Genomic DNA, 17707 nt, shown 5'->3' with positions numbered 1-17707 from the left:
AGCCCTCGGATTAGTTCCTTCAGAATCATCCCACTTACCCCTAACCACGACGCCAGCTACCACACACAGACTGGGGCTCTGCCACTCTGCTTTATTGGAACAGCTCCAAGTCTGAGAGCACAGCAGGCTCAGCCCTGCTTCAGAGTGGAGGCCAGACCAGGCTGGGCGAGTGACCAGCAGGACTCATGAGACTTCCAACACTGGGGAAGCAAACTACAGACTGGGCACAGCACAAGACAAAACAGCTGACTGAGTTTTTCTTTTATATGTAAACAGATAATTGTAAAAATTAGAATAATATATAGAGTTTCTCTAGGGAGAGACTGTGCAACAAAAAATATATATAAAGAATATGACCTCCTGGGCAAATGAAGCAGCATCTCTGAGCGGAGGAAGGAGGGCTCCTCATGCACTGGACGGGGTAAGCCTGTGGGCAGGCACCAAGGCCACCGCAGGTCTTGGCAAAGGGTGGGAGACTAGAGGGCTGGCTAGTCAGGGGGTCTGCATTATTTTCTCTATGTTGCAGGTTTTTATGGCTTTGGCTGAAGCACGTGAAGCAGCGGAGGTACTAAGGTGCTAAACTGAGGCCTCTTGGTCTCTGTGTAAAAAACAAAAGTGGGGGTGGGGGACAGCAGTGAAGCCCTCCCTAGCCCCCAGCTGAGTGGACACAGATGGAAGACGTTCTGCAGGGCAGGAGGAGGCTGGGGGTGGGATTTAGCAGCCTCCTCCTCCCATACCCTGTATGGCCCTGCAATCCCACACATCTGTCCCTGCTGATAGTATGTGTTGGAAGGGAGGCAGTTAATCCCCCCTACACTCTGTTGTTAATCCCTGGCAGCAGCTGGGACAGAGATGGCAGGAAGGGCCTGTCTCAAGCCCAAAGGCTTCTCCTTTGGGGCAGGCAAACAGCCAGGAGCCTGGGGAAACAAGACTGAGCAGGGCATTGGTTTAGGCAGTGAGGCTCGGCCACTCCCTTGGGTCCCATCTGTAGCTCTGCCCACCAAACTTGGCAGGGGGCGGGGGGCATTCTCTGGATGAGCAGAGCCAGCTAAGAGGAGCCAAATGTCCCTGACAGGGTAGGGGAGAGGCAGGAATTAGGGAATTCAGAGGAGTCGAACTTGGTCCCTGAAGCCCTTCTGATTCATTCAGACCTGGACTCCTCCAGGATCTGGGGTAGATTCTGGTCCCGGGGGCCAGGGGCTGAGGCTGGGGCGGAGGCTGGGGCTGGGGCTGGAGCTTGGGTGGGAGCTGGTGTAGGAGCGGGTGCCTGGGCAGGGCCTGAAGTAGGTAGGGGAGCCTTGCTGCCAGGGTGGTAATCATGGGTAGCCTTGGGCTCATTGGTGTGGTAGGAGCCCTTGTAGCGATGATTTTGCAGATAGAAAAGCACCAACATTCCCACTAGCCCCAGCAGCAGGAAGGCCACCAAAACTGAAAGGAAGAAAAGGAACAATTTAGGGCAGATTTTTGGGATTTCACCTACACAGAGACACACACATACATGTACACTTTTGGCCGAAAGCATATGTGTATAGCAGTCAGCTGTGCAACCATGCAGAGCTATTCCTAAATGCCTGGTAGGTCTGAATTCCTGGCTTATTCCCCACCAATTTCTATTTCTAATCTCGTTCCACATTCCTGGTAGTTACCCCAGTTTCTCATTTCTCTAGCTATTACTGTACCCCCATTTCCCCATCCCTTAGCTCTATTTTGATATTTGATTTTAATTGAAAATTTGTAGGATCCTCAAACATTCCAAAAGCTCCAGCCCAATACCTACTACTTTCAGTATAGCCTACGTCATCCTCCTCTGTACCACCATGCATCCAGCCACCCCTCAGCCATGGGGATGAGGGGCAGGGAGGAAGTGCTGCCAGTCAGAGGGTGGTCTTGGGAGGTCAGTTAGCGATCAGTGCTACTCACAGCCTAAAAGTATGGCAACCCATCCATCATCGTGGTAGTACGGGAAGTCTGAGGAGAGAGCACCAGTCAGGAGGTTAAGAATCAGTTCCCTTCCCTACCATGCCTCCCTTCCCTCTTCTGTGTCCTGGAGATGTACCTGGGGGAAGATACCAGGGGTCAAGCTCAGGTGGCACCTCTGAGACGAGGCGTGGCATAGCGCCACAGTTAGATTCAGACAGTTCTCCCTGAACGCGTAGGGCCTCAGCCAGCTCAGCGGTCATGGGTCGAGGGGTTCGGAAGTGGGTCTTGAGGGGAGCCACATTGTTGAATCGAACACCAGACAGACAGCCCGAGAAACCTGGGGTGTTGTAGCGCTGGATCTCCGGGTCAATGACTCCTGTCTCTGAGGGACAGATGGGCCCAGAAAGAGGGGCTTGGACACCCAGAGGCCCTGCCCCTCTCACCATCCATAGGTTCCCCGGTCACTTTCTCACCACTCTCACTGCCACCCCCAGTTCCTTCCCTCCCCCGCTTCAGGCTCCAGGGACTTGACCCACCACTCCTTGCCCAAAACTCACCCGCACTCACAGCTTACCCATCACACGCCCTAGATACAAGGCCTTGGGCGAGTCCAGCTGGCTGTCCACCAGCAGTGAGAACTTCTGCTCTGTCAGCGGGAAGTAGTCCACCTGAGGCAGGGAGGGCGAGGGCTATGAGGGAAGGGGACCAGAGGCAGACGCAGCTGAGGCCATGAAGGAACTAGAATTCTGTCCAAACTGGTGGTGCCAGCTGGGTGAGTTCCAGCTCAGTCCAAAGTGGGCACCTGCAACCCCCGGGCCCAAATGTAGTTACTTGGTATGTTTTTAAAAAACCCAGAAAACCTGGCTTTGACCCCTGTCTTTGGCAGCTTACTAGTGGTTTGACTTTGGGAAAACTACTTTACTTTCTGAGCCTGTTTAGTGATTTGTAAAACAGAGACAATAAGAACACCTGCCGTCCTGAACTACGTCACAGAGCTGTCTTGAGGGTCACAGGTGATACACGTGAAAATCCTCTGCATGTTGAAATGTGCTCTACAAGTGTTAAGTTTTTGACATTTTCCTGGGTGCTGCAACCAAGATCATAAGGTCATGATCTGAACTGGTTCCCCTCCCTCTGCACAAACCTGGATGAAGAGGTTGCGGTAGACCCGGGTGATGTTGATGCTGTGTGGCTGGCCATCAGTGACTGGTCGGGTGGTCAGCTGGTACACATAGGGACTGGTGCCCAGCTGGTAGCGCAGCTGCAGGGTCCCTGTGGGGGTGGGGAGGAGAAATTTGGGGTCTCAGCTCCCACACCCCCATCTTCTAAGAATGCTTAGGTCCTTGTATTAGTGAGGTAATAGCACTTGGGGGACACTGGCATTAGGGGAGAGGGCCCAGGGAGCTCACCATCTTCCTTGATGAGCACAGCCATGTAGTCACGCACGAAGGAGCTGACGTAGAGCAGGACGGCGGGGGCGGAGTTGGTGCTGAAGCTGAAGGAGACCTCCTCTCCTGTAACGTTGTAGACAGGCCCACGGTAGCCGGGCACAGGCCGGCCAGGCCGGGGGTAGTCAGGCAGGCGGTACCCGGGGCCGTGATAGCCAGGCACATAGCCTGGAGTGTCGTAGCCTGGGACATAGCCCGGCTCGTAGCCTGGCACTGGCCGGCTCAGCATGTGGGAGAACTCCCGGGCTGCAGAGCGCAGTGCTGACTGCAGGTTATAGCGCATCCAGGTGCCCGGCTCAAAGAAACCGCCGATATCTGCAGGCAGAAACAGTGAGGTCAGGGGCCCCACACTCCTCATTCCCAAATTCAGAGGTTTTGTACACCATCCACATATACCCCCAAGACTTGCTTCAGTTTCTGCCATGCACACAACCCTCTGTTTACCCTTAGGTCCCTTTGAGCCCCTCTGTCACAGAATGGAATCTTACAGCCATGAGAAACTTGAGAGATCATCTAATCCAACCCCAGGCTTTTATAAATGCGGAAACTGAGGCTCAGAAATGGGTAGTGCCTTGCCTAAGGACACACAGTATGGGGAGAGCCAAGATTACAATTGCAATATCCTGACCACATCCAGTATATATGTGCCACTACTCACACTTCCAAACCAAGACTTGAAGTCTTGTGTTCATCCCTTTGTCCATGTATCTCCCTAGTCCTTCCCAGACTCCTCCCACCAGTAACCCACCTGCCCATGCATCCCCCTAGGCTAGACTTAGGGAGGATGCAGTCTGGGTGTATGTGTAGAATCTTGCTATGGTGAATGTCAAGTCTCGCCTTAACCAAGAGCCAGGTCGTACACATGTTTTAGGAATGCAGCAATCGTCAGACAGGAAATGGCATAGAAGGGGCATCCTGCAGCCTAAAGTCAATGTGCTTGTAAGGGGAGTAACCTGTGGTACCGTGGTGATAGTGGGAAGATGGGGAAGTTATTTGCTTTATGCTTTTGAGCTCTTTTTGCACCAGTTAGCTATTCTGTCCCTTCCTTGTCCCACTTTGGAGTCACCTAGCATCTTCAGCTGCCTGACTCCCTCAGCTCAGAGCTCGGGAACCCAGGGACAACTCTAGTTTCCCCTAATGCTGGCTTTACACCCCTTTCCTTCCCTGTGCTCCCTACATCCCATTTTGCCCTATGGCTCCCTGTCCCCCCATAACCTGCAGCACTGACCGTGGTTGCAATATGGGCCATCAAAAGCTGTGAGGTCACAGTCACATGTGTAGTAGCTATAGTGCTCCACGCAGCGGCCTCCATGGAAACAGGGAAAACGGGGGTGGGCACAGTGGCCTGTGCAGTTGGGTGAGGTACCCTCAGAGGCATTGGCACGGCCCTCCAGGTTCAAAGTCACTCCGTTCAGACGCATGGCCCTCAAACAACCCACAAAGGGGCGCCTCTTAAGCTCTGCAGATCCTGGGAAAAGTAGGCAACACGTCTGTCAGGTATAGAGCCAGACAGAAATAAGTATTGTGGTTGGGAAGGGAGCCAAGGGGGCTAGAAGAATGGGATAGGATACCAGGGATGGAGGGTGAAAGGGGGGCCCTGTGGCGCTCTGAAGCAGAAGGGATTGAGATCTAAGATATGGGGTTCCTGGAAACAAGGAGAGCAGCCTTGGGAGGGTGGGCAGGTAAAAGGGGCATTAGACCCGCCTCTGGGTTGCTGCTCACCAACGTAGAGCGGCTGGTCGTACTCCAGCCAGATGTAGGTCTGCAGAGGCATGGGCCGCAGCACCCAGGGCCGGTGATCCACTCGGAGCCGGGCCTGCTTCACATTGATTTCAGCCCGGACCAGGTGCCACTCATCGTCATTGAACTCAAAGTCATCTGAGTGTACTGTCAGGTTCTCATCCCCATTCCCCACATCAAAGGCGAAGACCACGTCCCGGGATGCTGGACAATGTGATAAGGGCAGGGGGAGAAAAGGACTCAGACCTCCAAGATCCCTCACTGACTTCTTGCCCAACACAACCTCTCTTCCTTACCTCTCTGGAGCTCCTTGAATATCCCTGCAATATGTCCATAGCCTGGGACAAAACTTATAAACTTGTACCCTTGGTTTCTCCCCAAACTGCAGATCCCTACAGCCAGCTTTCCAGCCTCACCTCTCAGCTAGAAGGCCAGCTAGTCAGCAGTGGGACAGACTCAGGAGTCCAGCTTCCTTATTCACAAGTAAGGGGCCTAAGGCCACCCAGCCAGCCATCCGGACCAGCCAAGGCCCAGAACCCAGGGCTGTCTCAAGCCCTTTGCCTGCTGCCTCTCAAAAGGGCGTCTACTCTGGTTTCTTACTTCAACCTCTACCTACCCATGTCTCCCCAGAGACCTCTTTCATCTACCCTGTGGCCCTCCCAGGCTGCCTGCTCACTGTTGAGTTCCACCCGCACGTAGGGTCGGCGCCACTGGCAGTAAGGGCCCCCCATGTTCTCTAGGAAGACTCCCGAGGGTGCTGAGGTCTTGAAGTAGAAGGAGACGTCAAGGCTGTGGTTGGCACGGATTGGGGGAAAGCGTAGTGCAGCCCCGGTGTGGAAGGAGATGGTGTTCCAGGAATTTCCTACAAAACCAGATGGAGGAAGTCCTTGTCAGGGAAGCCAGAGGATGGAGGAGGAAGTGAACATGGTTGGGGGCAGGGAAGGCAGGGCTAAGGGGGAAAGGTGGGGTGGCCAAGGAGACCAAGGAGTGGAAGGAAAGAGTAGTAAGGTGCAGAGGGACAACGAAGATGAGGGTCACGTCACAGCAGGAGCCCGGGCATCTGGCAGTGTGCCCTAGAGACCCCCTGTGGGTCAGGTGGCCTAGATTTTGAAAACTGGAGAGCCAACCCCAGGGAGCGCACACAAAAGGGGTCTGCCACTCACGGTCGCCATAGCAGCGCAGAGGCCTCAGGAAGAATTGGGCCTCAGAAGTGGAGCGGTTTGTATCCCCCACCACAATCTGAGTGACAGGCAGATGGTCCACAAATGTCAGCAGTCCCTTGTCTGTTCTCCTGTGAGGGCAGGATACAGCGGCTCAGCCCCTGACGCTCAGCTCCCCCTGGAGTCCTGAAATCCCTGTCCCTTTGCCCCTCACCACTGGGGCTGGTCGGCATCACAGTTGCAGTACAGGGCGGGGTCCACGCAGCTCCGGTCCAGACCACAGGCGCAGCGCTGGATGCCGGGCTGGGAGCCTCCCCAGTAAAAGTGCTGCTCCTCGTTTCGGCCAATCCAAAAGCTGTAGGGGTAGCCTCCTGGGGAAGAGGTGCAGGCACCTTCCAGCCCTGTCCCTCCATGAGCCTCTGGGCTCCTCTCAACTTTCCAAGCAGCCCAGACCCTTGCTTGAATCCTCTAGCCCAGGGCTCCCACTGAACTCTGGCCTCCCTGTCCCAGGCCCCCACTGGTGTCTCCTCTAGCTCCTCTACCTCCCCACCCCCAGTCCTCACCTGCAGTGTTGAGTAGCCGGGAATTGTAGCAAGAGAACTCAATCCACTGTTCACAATGCTGGGAGGCATTGGCCAGGGCACTGACTTCCTCCCAGGATGCATTCCAGTACTGGATGGCCCCCAGGAATGGCCGCTCCATACTGGAACCTGTCACCCGAGTTGTCCACAGCCTGTCATGCCTCACAACTGTCCATGCTCTGTTCTCTGAAGGAGGGGAGGGGACAGAGCTTGGCTGGAGATGGGCACCTTCCTGCCCACCTCCACCACCACTGCTGTAACTCAGCGCCAATGAACGTGGCCAGCAGCTCCATCCCAGCCCCACCCTGGACCCTCCGCATTGTAGGCTGAAGAGAAGATCGCTGGAATGGATCAGGAAGTTGGAATTTATCTGCAAGGCTAGATTACAAATTCCTGGATGTCTCCTTTCCCCTTTGTCCCCTTTTACCATCACCAATTTTTTTTTTTTTTTTTTTTTGAGACAGAGTCTCGCTTTGTTGCCTGCGCTAGAGTGAGTCCCATTGCATCAGACTAGCTCACAGCAACCTCAAACTCCTGGGCTTAAGCAATCCTCCTGCCTCAGCCTCCTGAGTAGCTGGGACTACAGGGATGTGCCACCATGCCCAGCTAATTTTTTCTATATATATTTTTAGTTGGCCAGATAATTTCTTTCTATTTTTAGTAGAGATGGGGTTCTCGCTCTTGCTCAGGCTGGTCTCGAACTCCTGACCTCAAGCGATCCTCCCGCCTCGGCCTCCCAGAGTGCTAGGATTACAGGCGTGAGCCACCGTGCCCGGCCTATCATCACCAATTTAATCTTTCGGCCCATACCCACCACTCTATCCTTCCCTGTTCTCCCCTCACCCCTGCACTGCCTTGTCAGCTGCCCGCTCACCACCCATCAGAGCCACTTACCTCGGATATCACAGTACACTACAAATGGCTTCAGGGGGCCACTGCCATCAGGATCAATGGTGAAGTTTCCAGAAGTTTTCCCACTGAGCCGGTAAGCCTCACAGGATTCCTTATACAAAGCTGGTAGGTGGTGGGGGAGAGGGAGAGGCAGCTATAGAGGTAGAGGGCTAGAAGGGCCAGCCCCACCGTCTCGAACAGCCTCGTGATCCCCAGAAACCTCCTGACCTCCCCTGTGCCTGCCTCTCCCCTCTTCCCCATCTGGCTTACGTTGGTGGCAGGTCTCCCCCTTGTAGCCCGTCAGTTCACAGTAGCAGATGAAGTCATCCCAAGACTGGTAGCAGCGGCCATCATGCTCACACATGTTAGGGCTGCACCTGGGGGAGGGGTCAGCACCAAGGGAAGGAGCCTTACTGAGTGCTCGAGAGTGGGGTCTGACCCCTGCCAGCTTCCCTCCCAGTGAGACACACGCTGCCTAACTAGCCAGGTATACGCCCAGATGCAGGGGCACTAGGTGGTCCTCAGGGCTCAAGTACTACTGTTACCTTCCTCCAAAGAGCAAATTGTACCTTATTACACCCCCCCCCAAAAAAAACCCATTCACCATTCTGAGCATGTGTCACTTTAAGGTTAGAAATAGGAGGTGAGAGATCAAGGAGGAATCATCCCCAAGCAGGGGCCTAAGGAGTGGAGGCAAGGAGAAGGCAGATTATTTAGGAACAGTAATCCCACTGGGAGACCAAGGAAGAGGGCTTTGGAGGGGTTGCCTCTTGTTAGGGAGAGGGGCTTCTGGATACCTATCAGTGATGCCACATGTATCAAAGAGGACCTCAGCATAGTATCCGAGCCGCCGGCCCTCCACCAAAGTCAGGTTGACCAGTTGACCATCCACCTTGAGCAGCTCCATGCAGCCATGGAATGCCGTCTGGTTGGAGTGGCAGTCCCATCGACTGGCTGGCTTGGGACAACCTGAAGCAACCACCCCTGTAAGACCCTCCCCAGGGAAGACCCCAAAGACCCTCCCCAGGGAGATGACAAGGGGGAACCAGACATAAGGGAAGAAAGGAGGCTAGAACCAAAGTGTAGACTATGGCAGTGACCTTCCACTTCCAAGGCCCCAGAGGGCAAAGAGGGCTTGGTCCCTACAAAACTCTCCATGTGACCCCATCTGGGTGGACTTAGATGAGGCCTTCTCACCCAAAGACAGGGGTCTGGCCGGGTTGGCCCCCACCAACTTACCACCAAAGAAGTACGAGGTCCCTGTCCGGATCAGCAGTGGGTATGAGACCCTGACCTCTGCCCCCTCCACATCATCAATGCTGATGACTGCATGGTTTTCTTGTGCCACAAAATTCACCTCGTGCCAAAAGCCATCATTCAGTCGGTACCCTGGACGAGAAAGGATGACGATGCGGGTGGAGGGAAGCAGCAACTAGGATAGGAGAACAACTTGAGTGGGGAGCCTATGTGCCCCATGTATACTTCTCACAGTGAGTGCCTGCATCTCTGAATGTCTCGCCTCACTATCCATGACCCAGCATCTGACAAGTCTGCAAAGTCATAAATGAATAACGAAATCTCCAGGGACCCCCTGGAACTGGAGAATGCCAGGACTTTCCATCTTTCCACTTCTCCCAGAGCCCTCAGACCCTCAGACGGCCTCCTCAGCTGCCTCCAGCCACTCCCACCTCTTCCCTTACCCTGGGAACTCTCGGCCCGCTCCCTTCACTCCCTCTGCTCTCTCCAGCATGTAAAGGCCTCCCTGGGCTCCTCTACCCTCCTCTGGCCTGCTTGTGCCTCCCTCGCGACCCCCTCACCAGCGGCAAACTGAAGCCTCTTGCGGCCGGTCTGCGCGATGGACACGTTGACCTGCCCTTCACTGAGCATCAGCTCCACATGGCCCAGCCCGTCTCCAAGGCGGGAGAAAAGTAGCAGCCCAGTGAGGTCCCATGTGCGGAAGCGAAAGGAGACCGCCAGGCGGCCGCGGCGTGGGAAACCAGGCACTTGCACGAAGTTGTGAGGGCCTCCGAAGTTGATGGGGTGCGGAACTGGGTCCAGGCAGCGAAAGGCCACTTTACCCTAGGGACGAAAGTGAGGACGCATCAGCACCCGCGAGCCGGTGCACCGGTTTCTGCCTCTACTGGGAATTCAGTTTTCACGCCGGTCTAAGGCCCTTGTCCCGCACTCCTTCGGTGTTGGCAGGGGTGAGGCCTCCAACCATGACCCTTCCCCTCCAAGCCTGTCCACCTGTGGACCGAGGCTCAACCAAGTCGGCCCTCGGAACTCTCCGCTTGGAACTCTCGCGATCGCTAGTCTACACCGTCTGCATGGCGCCTGCTTCCTTCTCTTCCTTCCAGTGTCCAGAGGGAATTTCGGGCCACAGACCTAGCTCCCGCCAGCCTTGCAAGCATATGAGCTCGAGTGGGAGTTGTGAAGGGAGCACATCAAAAGAACCCTGGGTTCAAGTTCCTACCCAGCCACTGTGCAACTAACTGCACCACCCTGGTCAAGTCACTCCTGCCTCTGCGCCTCATTTTCCTCCTGTATAATAAACTAAGGAGGTGATTGGACCTGACCACAGCTTCTTAGCTAGTTGAACCTCAAGTGAGACCCTCCACTTGAGAATGTGGCTGGAGAGAGAGGGGTCCCCGGCTTTTATCTGAGTCTCAAGATCTCTTCCTGCTCCACCTCTTTGCTTGCCAAGAGGCTTTGGTATTCTGCCCTCCCAGATCCCCCTGCCCACTGGCCTCGAAGGTGATCCTCGAATGGCGCCGCACAGCCAGGTCCGCGATGTTGACGCGGTTGAAGATTACGTTTTCCATGCAGCCGCGGAAGTTATGCCGATAAGCGAGGTTCTTCTGCGCAGCGCCCACCAGACCCCCAACGAATATCTGCGGGAGGGGTGGGGAATGAGGTGGCTTGGGCACAAGAGCGCGCCTGCCCTTCTCCTGCGCGCTGCCCATACTCTTTCCCAAGCACTAGGCCGGGCTTTCTGAAAGGCTTGAAACACACATTTTCCCAGTGTGGGTCCCTCCCACGCCCATTCACCCAGCACCCCACCTAACCAAATGGCACCTCTCCCGTCTCTCACTTCTGTGTCCAGGTTCAGCCTCTCAAAGTCGCCATTGAGCACAAAGCGCTGCACATAGCCGTCCAGGGTGAGATTTGCGTCGCGGCCAAATCGGTCCACGCGCACATAGTGCCAGTGCTGGTCGTTGAGGACACCGCCGGCGCTCACCGTAGTGTGACCCGGCCTTGGCTGGATGGGACTGCTGCCTGAGGGTGGAGCAAGACAGAGTGAGACCTCAAGCTAGGACATCTCCAGCTAGCCCTCGTCCCCAGCGGGAGCAGCAGCGGGCAAGGCAGAAAAGGGATTGCAAGACCGACAGACTTAGGGTAAGCCATTTAACCTCTCCCAGCACCTGTTTTCCTATCTGTAAAACTTGGAGCAACACAGCTGCTTCTATCTCATCACGGGGGTGTTAAAGAAAAGCTAATGAGAAACAAAATAATTGTGTGTGTGTGTGTGTGTGTGTGTGTTCACAATGAGCTTGCTGAGCCTCGGGGGAAATGCCTTGTCCAAGGTCACACCACTGGTGAGCGGTAGAACTGAGACTGGAATCCAGTTCTCCTGACTTGGAGTCCAGAGTTTCGCTAGCACCTCCGGCGGCGCGGAGGAGGTTCCTGGAGGCACGCGTAGGAGCGCTTCAGCGGTTGGCCCCGTCGCTCAGCTCACCCAAGCTCATGTGCAGCAGCAGGTGCGCCCCCTGCAGCTCGAGCGTCACGTAGTCGCCCTGGGCGCCCTCGGCGTGCAGCAGGAGCCCGTCCTTCTCCTCCGTCTTGAAGCTGAAGGCGAACACGTCCCACAGGCTTCGGCTGACTCCTCGCGGGAAGCGGTACGAGATGGCATCGTCACCGTCGAAATAGAGTATGTCGGACTCTGCGCAAAAGACCATAGGTGGGCCGGGGACCGGGAGACTGTCCCGGGCCCCCGCCGTGATCTCCGCACGCTTACTGTAAGGGCAGCCGTAGAGGCCGAGCCTCAGGCCGATCTTGCCGCGCGGGTTCCAGGCCAGGGGCACGATGCGGATGTAGCGCGCGGTGAAGTGGTAGTGCAGGTCGTGGCGCACCACCGCCGACTCATTCACGTTACCGAAGAAGGTCTGCGGGGGAGGGGGAGAATAGTAACCACGTCCCTACCCTCTGCTTCGTTTCTCCACAGCATCCCAGCCTGCACCTTTCACCCAGCCAATCTCGACTTCCGGAAAACAAACACTCCTGATCTCCCCTGCCCTCCGTGGCCTTGCGCACAGTCTCCCTGGCCTAGAGTGCCCTCTCCCAATATCTTATTTATTTCCTCAAATCTCAAATCCATGTCACTTCCTTAGGAAGCCCTCCCAGATTTTACCCCAAAGTGTGCTAAACCCTGTGATCTGAGAGTGTCTTGCACATGTGGTGAGCTGACAGTCCCTCTGGACTGAGTTTCTAGAGTGGAATCACTGCTCCCCATCTGCGCCCTCACCGCCGCCCCCTCCCTTTCTCCTCAGGCTAGCGCCCAGCCCAGGGCCCAAGCACAGGAGGCTCCCCAAGGATGCGCGCCTGGGCGCCCAGAGTACCGCGTTGTGCCCTCGCTGGTAGAACGGCGTCCAGCTGTCCACGCGGTCACCATAGAGCAGCATGTAACGAGTGACCCAGTCCCAAGAATTAAAGGAGCCCTGTGTGGCCACGGCCCGGATCCGGTGCTTCTTCATTAAGTCTATCTGGAGCCAGGGATTTGGATCTCCAATCCGAGGTGACCATCCACTTATGCCTACAGAAGGGGCAGAGGCTTTTTACCACCAGCACCCCTTCACCCCACCCCCTGCCCTCGGAAATCCCTCACTCCGCCGCCGTGCAGTGCGCTGCAGGTGTGCGGTGGAGCTCACCGTGCAGCCGGGCAAAGCGTGGTGCCGTGAAGAGCCCATAGTAGGAGGAGGCCCCCAGGGAGCGTGCATACAGGGGACCCACTAGCTCCTCGTCGCAGCCGTCTGGAGTAGGAAAACAGACATGTTAGTTACCGCCGGCCCCTCCCAGGCCCTTCCAAAAGCCAGCCCACTGAGCAGCCAGTAGCCGAAGCTCCCCCTTCTCTGCCCCCCAGCGGCACACCCAGCCCTACCTTAAAGCTATCTATTCAATCCTGGCTGCAGCAACAGCTGAGCACTCAGAGGAGGCTGCCTTCTCCTTCTAGAGTTACCCCTAGGCTACACCTACAAACCAATGCCAGACCCTCCCTGTCCCAGTATCTGTCCTGGTTTAGTACTGCCCCAAACACCATTCCAAACCATAGCACCTCCCAGAACCTGAGTCAGCCCAAGACACTAATCCAGCTCAAACCTTAGCGTCATTCTCACTCATCAGCCCCTGCAAACCTGCACCAACCTCCAATATAAGCCTTGCTCCCAAACCCAGTCAGTCCTAGCACCATCACCAGTTCCACATCCAGCCTTAGCATCAGTCAGGGTCACCAACTTCTGCTTGGATCCTAGCCACAAAACCCAACCCCAGTCACAAAACCCAGCCCCAGCTACACGCCCTAGCCCTTGGCCAGCTCCAAAGTCCAGCCCCAGGCCCTGGCAAAACCTTAACCCTAGTCTCGGTCACCAGTATCATACTTCTCCCCAACCCTAGCCTCAAACCCAGGCACCAGCTCCCGCTTGGATCCCAGCCCCAAATCCCTACCTACTCCATCCTCGCCTAGGAGCTCGGCCCCAGCCCCGGGCACGCGCGGCAGCCTTGGAGCTGCATTGCGGAGCGCGGGGGAGAAGCAGAAAAAGACGGGAGCGAGCGGTCGCGCGCCGGCCAGGAAGGACCCGCGACCACCCAGCCGCAATGCGGTTCGGGGCCGCCCTGCAGGCTCTGGACGCCTGGACCCAACCCCACCTCCCTCCGAGCCCAGCACTCACAGTAGCCCCAGCCCCGGGCTCCTGAGACCGCAGCGAGCAGGATGCAGAAGAGCCGGAGACGCATCATGCAGGGCGGACGGTCCCTGGCGGCCGCCTCTCTACACCCGGCTCCGGCTAGGGCTCCAGTTCTGGCTCGGGCTCCCAGCTCTCCTCCTGGGGTTTTCAGCAGACTGCTCTCTCCTCCTTACCCACCCCTCCCTTCCCTCTCACCCCCAACCCTACCTTCTCTCTCTCTCTCCCCCCTCACCCCTGTCGTTCCTGGTGCTTCGCTCTTCTCTCTCTCTCCTCTCCTTTCCACCCTCTCTCCTCTCACCTCCCCCCTTCCCCAGCCTCTCTCTCCTGGCACGCGTCGTTTTCCCGGACCCCGCGCAAGCGCGCGCCTCAGCCCTGCTTCGAAAGGGCGGGGGTAGAGAGCCTCCAGCCACCGGGAAATACCCCGAGTAACCCGGGGCCCGCAGGGATGAGGAAAGGGAGACAAGGGCCAGACGGGTCCTGAAAAATCCAAGAAAAGGGAGGGGAGGCGGGGAGTGCCCCGAGATGGGATGTAGGGTAAATAAGAGAATCTAATATTTTCTGAAGGCAAATTATGCTGCAGGCATGGTGCTGGATACTCTCAACAACTGTGAATTGAGCATTTTACCTTACTCCACTTTGCAGATGAAAAACCTGAGGCTCAGAGAGGTAAAAAAAACTTACTCAAGATCACACAGCAAATGATGATAATCCAAAACCCACTCTTTTTTTCCATTGGCAGGGTAAAGAGAAATTCTTTTAGGGGAGGTGGAATGGGAAAGTGAGCCCGACAGACCCTAATCCCCACCTCTCTTGTGGCCCTCTCCCCGCCCCTTCCTTCCTGTCCCACTAGTTGTTTAACTTCTGTCCCCTGCGGCTATACCTCAGAAACCTGTGTAGCCAGAGATGGGGACCGAGCCCACAGAACAGGTGGGAGTGGGGGCAGGGAGAGGGAGGGGAGGGAGAAGGGATGGGATTCCCCACGTGCTAACAGGCCTCCGCCATCCTATGGCCTATGCAGGATTCCTGGAGCTATCTCAGACTAGGGTCCTCCAGATAGATGGGGCTGGTGGTGTGAGGCGGGGTTGTGGAACAGGGACTGGGGCTAAGGGGAAGGGTGAGTTGAATCTAGAGGTCCAAGGTCCCAACTGAGTTCAGAAAACCTGAGCCCCAACCCTTGAGACCCCCTTGGTATGAGTGGTTCAGTGCGCCTTTACTAGAGGTAGCGGTGGGGGCGGGGGAAGGGGGAAGGGAAAGAAAACAGAAAGCCACTCCTGACCAATCGTGGAACCCAGGACCCAGGTCTGAAGCAAAGCCTGCATATGGGCGTCCTTCCAGGAGAGGGCGCTGCAAAGGGACTTGAAACTCTAAGATTTATTAATAATACAAAGGCTTGGCCTTTGGAGAGCACATGCCACATCCATTATCTTCCATGTTTCAAACAATCTTCAAGCAAATCTTGCCAGGTGGGCTGGTCAGGATGTCTAATCTCAACATTACATATTAGGTAACTGGGGTCCAGAAAGGGCAAGTGGCTTGTGCAAGGTCACCCGGGAAGCTAGAAGCAGAGGCAGGAGGGATGCAAGGGAAGCCAAGGTCCGCTGACGCTGTGCTAGGACGAGTGTATAGAAGAGTTTGTCTTCTCCCCGGGTACTGTTACACCTGGTCGCACAGGAGCTCCCAGCCTAGAAGGCATGTGGGAAGGGCAGGTGTGTGGGAAGATGTCTCATAAGGTCCCTCCTCTTGTTTTGACCTTCCCAGGTTTCCTGGGGCCTCTACTCTGGGGATGAGGAGGAGGCATACTCAGCTGAGCCGCTGCCGGAGCTCTGCTACAAGGCGGATGTCCAGGCCTTCAGTAGGGCCTTCCAACCCAGTGTCTCCCTGACTGTGGCTGCGCTGGGCCTGGCCGGCAATGGCCTAGTCCTGGCCACCCACCTAGCAGCCCGACGCTCAGCTCGCTCGCCCACTTCCGCCCACCTGCTCCAGCTGGCCCTGGCCGACCTCCTACTGGCACTGACCCTCCCCTTCGCTGCAGCAGGGGCTCTTCAGGGCTGGAGTCTGGGAAGTGCCACCTGCCGGGCCATCTCCAGCCTCTACTCGGCCTCCTTCCACGCCGGCTTTCTCTTTCTGGCCTGTATCAGCGCCGACCGCTACCTGGCCATAGCGCGAGCGCTCCCAAGCGGCCCGCGGCCCTCCACGCGCGGCCGTGCGCACTTGGTCTCAGTCATCGTGTGGCTGCTGTCACTGCTCCTGGCGCTGCCTGCGCTCCTCTTCAGCCGGGACGGGCAGCGGGAAGGCCAGCGACGCTGTCGTCTCATCTTCCCCGAGGGCCTCACGCAGACGGTGAAAGGGGCGAGCGCCGTGGCGCAGGTGGTCCTAGGCTTCGCGCTGCCTCTGGGCGTCATGGCAGCCTGCTACGCGCTGTTGGGCCGCACGCTGTTGGCCGCCAGGGGGCCCGAGCGCCGGCGTGCACTCCGCGTTGTGGTGGCCCTGGTGGCGGCCTTCGTGGTACTGCAACTGCCCTACAGCCTCGCCCTGCTGCTGGATACGGCCAATCTACTGGCTGCTCGCGAGCGGAGCTGCCCTGCCAGCAAGCGCAAAGATCTGGCACTGCTGGTGACCAGCGGCTTGGCCCTCGCCCGCTGCGGCCTCAATCCCGTGCTCTACGCCTTTCTGGGCCTGCGCTTCCGCCAGGACCTGCGGAGGCTGCTCCGGGGTGGGGGCTGCAGCTCAGGCCCTCACCCCCGCGGCGGCTGCCCCCGCCGGCCCCGCCTTTCTTCCTGCTCAGCTCCCACTGAGACCCACAGTCTCTCCTGGGACAACTAGGGCTGCCAATCTAGAGGAGGGGGTGGGCTGAGGAGACGATTCCACGAGGGTAGTGGGAAAGGGGAGTAGGTGGGGGGAAACTGAGAAAGAGGTGGGGACCTAAAGGGATTGCTTCTGTGCCTTGCCACATTAAATTGATAACATGGAAATGAGTTGCAACCCAACAACTGTTACTATTCTTGAGTCACCGACTTGGAAGTGATTTGTTGCAGGGCAGAGCCGGTGGGTTAATCCCCCACCCCCACCACCGGGCGCGCTGGCTCTAAGTGGAAGGCGCTGAGGGCCTGGGTGGGGGTGGGGGCTGCTAAGTCTGCTAAAGCTCTAGCCACTGACACTCCCTCCACCTTAACGCAGTCTCTGGCAACAGAGGTGAAGTGGGAAAGCTGCCAGGAGAGGAGGGGCGGGGGTTCCTCTTGAAATAGTGTAAGGAAGAGCTTTCTAACAACCAGAGCGCTATCCAGTAATGGCTGCCTTAGCAAGTACCGAGTTCCCGGCTTCTGGAATGTTCAAACTATTGGGGACTCTTGTGTGTCTTCGCGTGGTGTGGGGGTAGGGGTAGGGCAGGAGATTCCCGTTTTGGGTGGGCGTTTGCATTAGATTACCACTTTAGAATTCTTTCTAAGATCCTGTTAAGGAAAGAAAAAAAAAATAAGAAAAGCAATTTAGAAAGTTGAGTTTTTCACCTTGGAGAAAAACCAAAGAGAGAATTGCACTTTGCAAATTCCCAAAAAGTAGGTATCATGGGCGTGGTGGGGGTGGGACTGGCTTGCTGTTCTCCATCGTCTCTGGGGACTGGGTCAGAGGAAATGCACTGAGCTGGTCGGAAAGAGAGAGGTTAGACATTGAAAAGAACTTCTCTGCAGGCAAGGGCCTGGGATCCAGATGGAAAAAAGAGCAGATGGTTGTGGTGGTGTCTCCATTCCTAGGAAATCTCTGCACAGGCCACTCTCATCCGGAGAGAGGGCACGGCCGAGATGGCCTCTAGAGACCATCAGATTGATTCCTGGTCTTTGTTTTACACAGTCACAACGGGCAGGATAGTGTTCACGTGCGACAATTCTCGCAGTTTAATATCCGGTCAGCAAAGCGGTCCCCACGGCTCCAGCCAGGAGTCTAGGGGCTAGATGGGCGGGGCGGGGCCATGAGGTCTCAAGGGAGGCGCTGCCTGACCGCCCCGCCCTGTCCCG

General features: G+C 56.6%; 2 protein-coding genes across 2 annotated transcripts; one reads left to right on the top strand and one right to left on the bottom strand.

The window, feature by feature from the left end:
* Positions 1 to 71: 71 nt before the first annotated feature.
* CNTNAP1 (contactin associated protein 1) lies at positions 72 to 14039 on the bottom strand. The gene is made up of 24 exons (XM_069481459.1): positions 13683 to 14039; positions 12666 to 12767; positions 12357 to 12550; positions 11756 to 11903; positions 11477 to 11680; positions 10832 to 11016; positions 10488 to 10631; positions 9558 to 9819; positions 8980 to 9129; positions 8538 to 8709; positions 8011 to 8117; positions 7744 to 7863; positions 6832 to 7035; positions 6483 to 6639; positions 6272 to 6399; positions 5785 to 5970; positions 5091 to 5312; positions 4597 to 4836; positions 3330 to 3683; positions 3065 to 3192; positions 2495 to 2588; positions 2057 to 2302; positions 1921 to 1968; positions 72 to 1428 (listed from the first exon to the last, which is right to left on the bottom strand). Exons 1-24 carry the CDS (start codon positions 13747 to 13749, stop codon positions 1142 to 1144), a joined length of 4149 nt encoding a protein of 1382 aa, XP_069337560.1. The 5' UTR covers positions 13750 to 14039; the 3' UTR covers positions 72 to 1141.
* Positions 14040 to 14580: 541 nt separating this feature from the next.
* On the top strand, positions 14581 to 17175 carry CCR10 (C-C motif chemokine receptor 10). The gene is made up of 2 exons (XM_069481457.1): positions 14581 to 14624; positions 15456 to 17175. The coding sequence occupies exons 1-2, from the start codon at positions 14601 to 14603 to the stop codon at positions 16518 to 16520; spliced, it is 1089 nt and encodes a 362-aa protein (XP_069337558.1). The 5' UTR covers positions 14581 to 14600; the 3' UTR covers positions 16521 to 17175.
* Positions 17176 to 17707: the final 532 nt, after the last annotated feature.

Source organism: Eulemur rufifrons, chromosome 9 (assembly GCF_041146395.1).
Source record: "Eulemur rufifrons isolate Redbay chromosome 9, OSU_ERuf_1, whole genome shotgun sequence".
NCBI lineage: Eukaryota > Metazoa > Chordata > Mammalia > Primates > Lemuridae > Eulemur > Eulemur rufifrons.
Note: the sequence above shows the minus strand (reverse complement) of the source record. Positions and strands in the feature narration are given on the sequence as shown.

What these genes read in the sequence shown, in the direction of transcription:
- CNTNAP1 (XM_069481459.1), bottom strand. Translation starts at nt 13,749, where the DNA reads ATGATGCGTCTCCGGCTCTTCTGCATCCTGCTCGCTGCGGTCTCAGGA. An exon ending in GACCTCGTACTTCTTTGGTG is followed by an intron (nt 8,710 to 8,979) that starts GTAAGTTGGTGG and finishes TGGTTGCTTCAG; the next exon opens with GTTGTCCCAAGCCAGCCAGT. An exon ending in TGGCCCATATTGCAACCACG is followed by an intron (nt 3,684 to 4,596) that starts GTCAGTGCTGCA and finishes TTCTGCCTGCAG; the next exon opens with ATATCGGCGGTTTCTTTGAG.
- CCR10 (XM_069481457.1), top strand. Translation starts at nt 14,601, where the DNA reads ATGGGGACCGAGCCCACAGAACAG. An exon ending in GGACCGAGCCCACAGAACAG is followed by an intron (nt 14,625 to 15,455) that starts GTGGGAGTGGGG and finishes TGACCTTCCCAG; the next exon opens with GTTTCCTGGGGCCTCTACTC.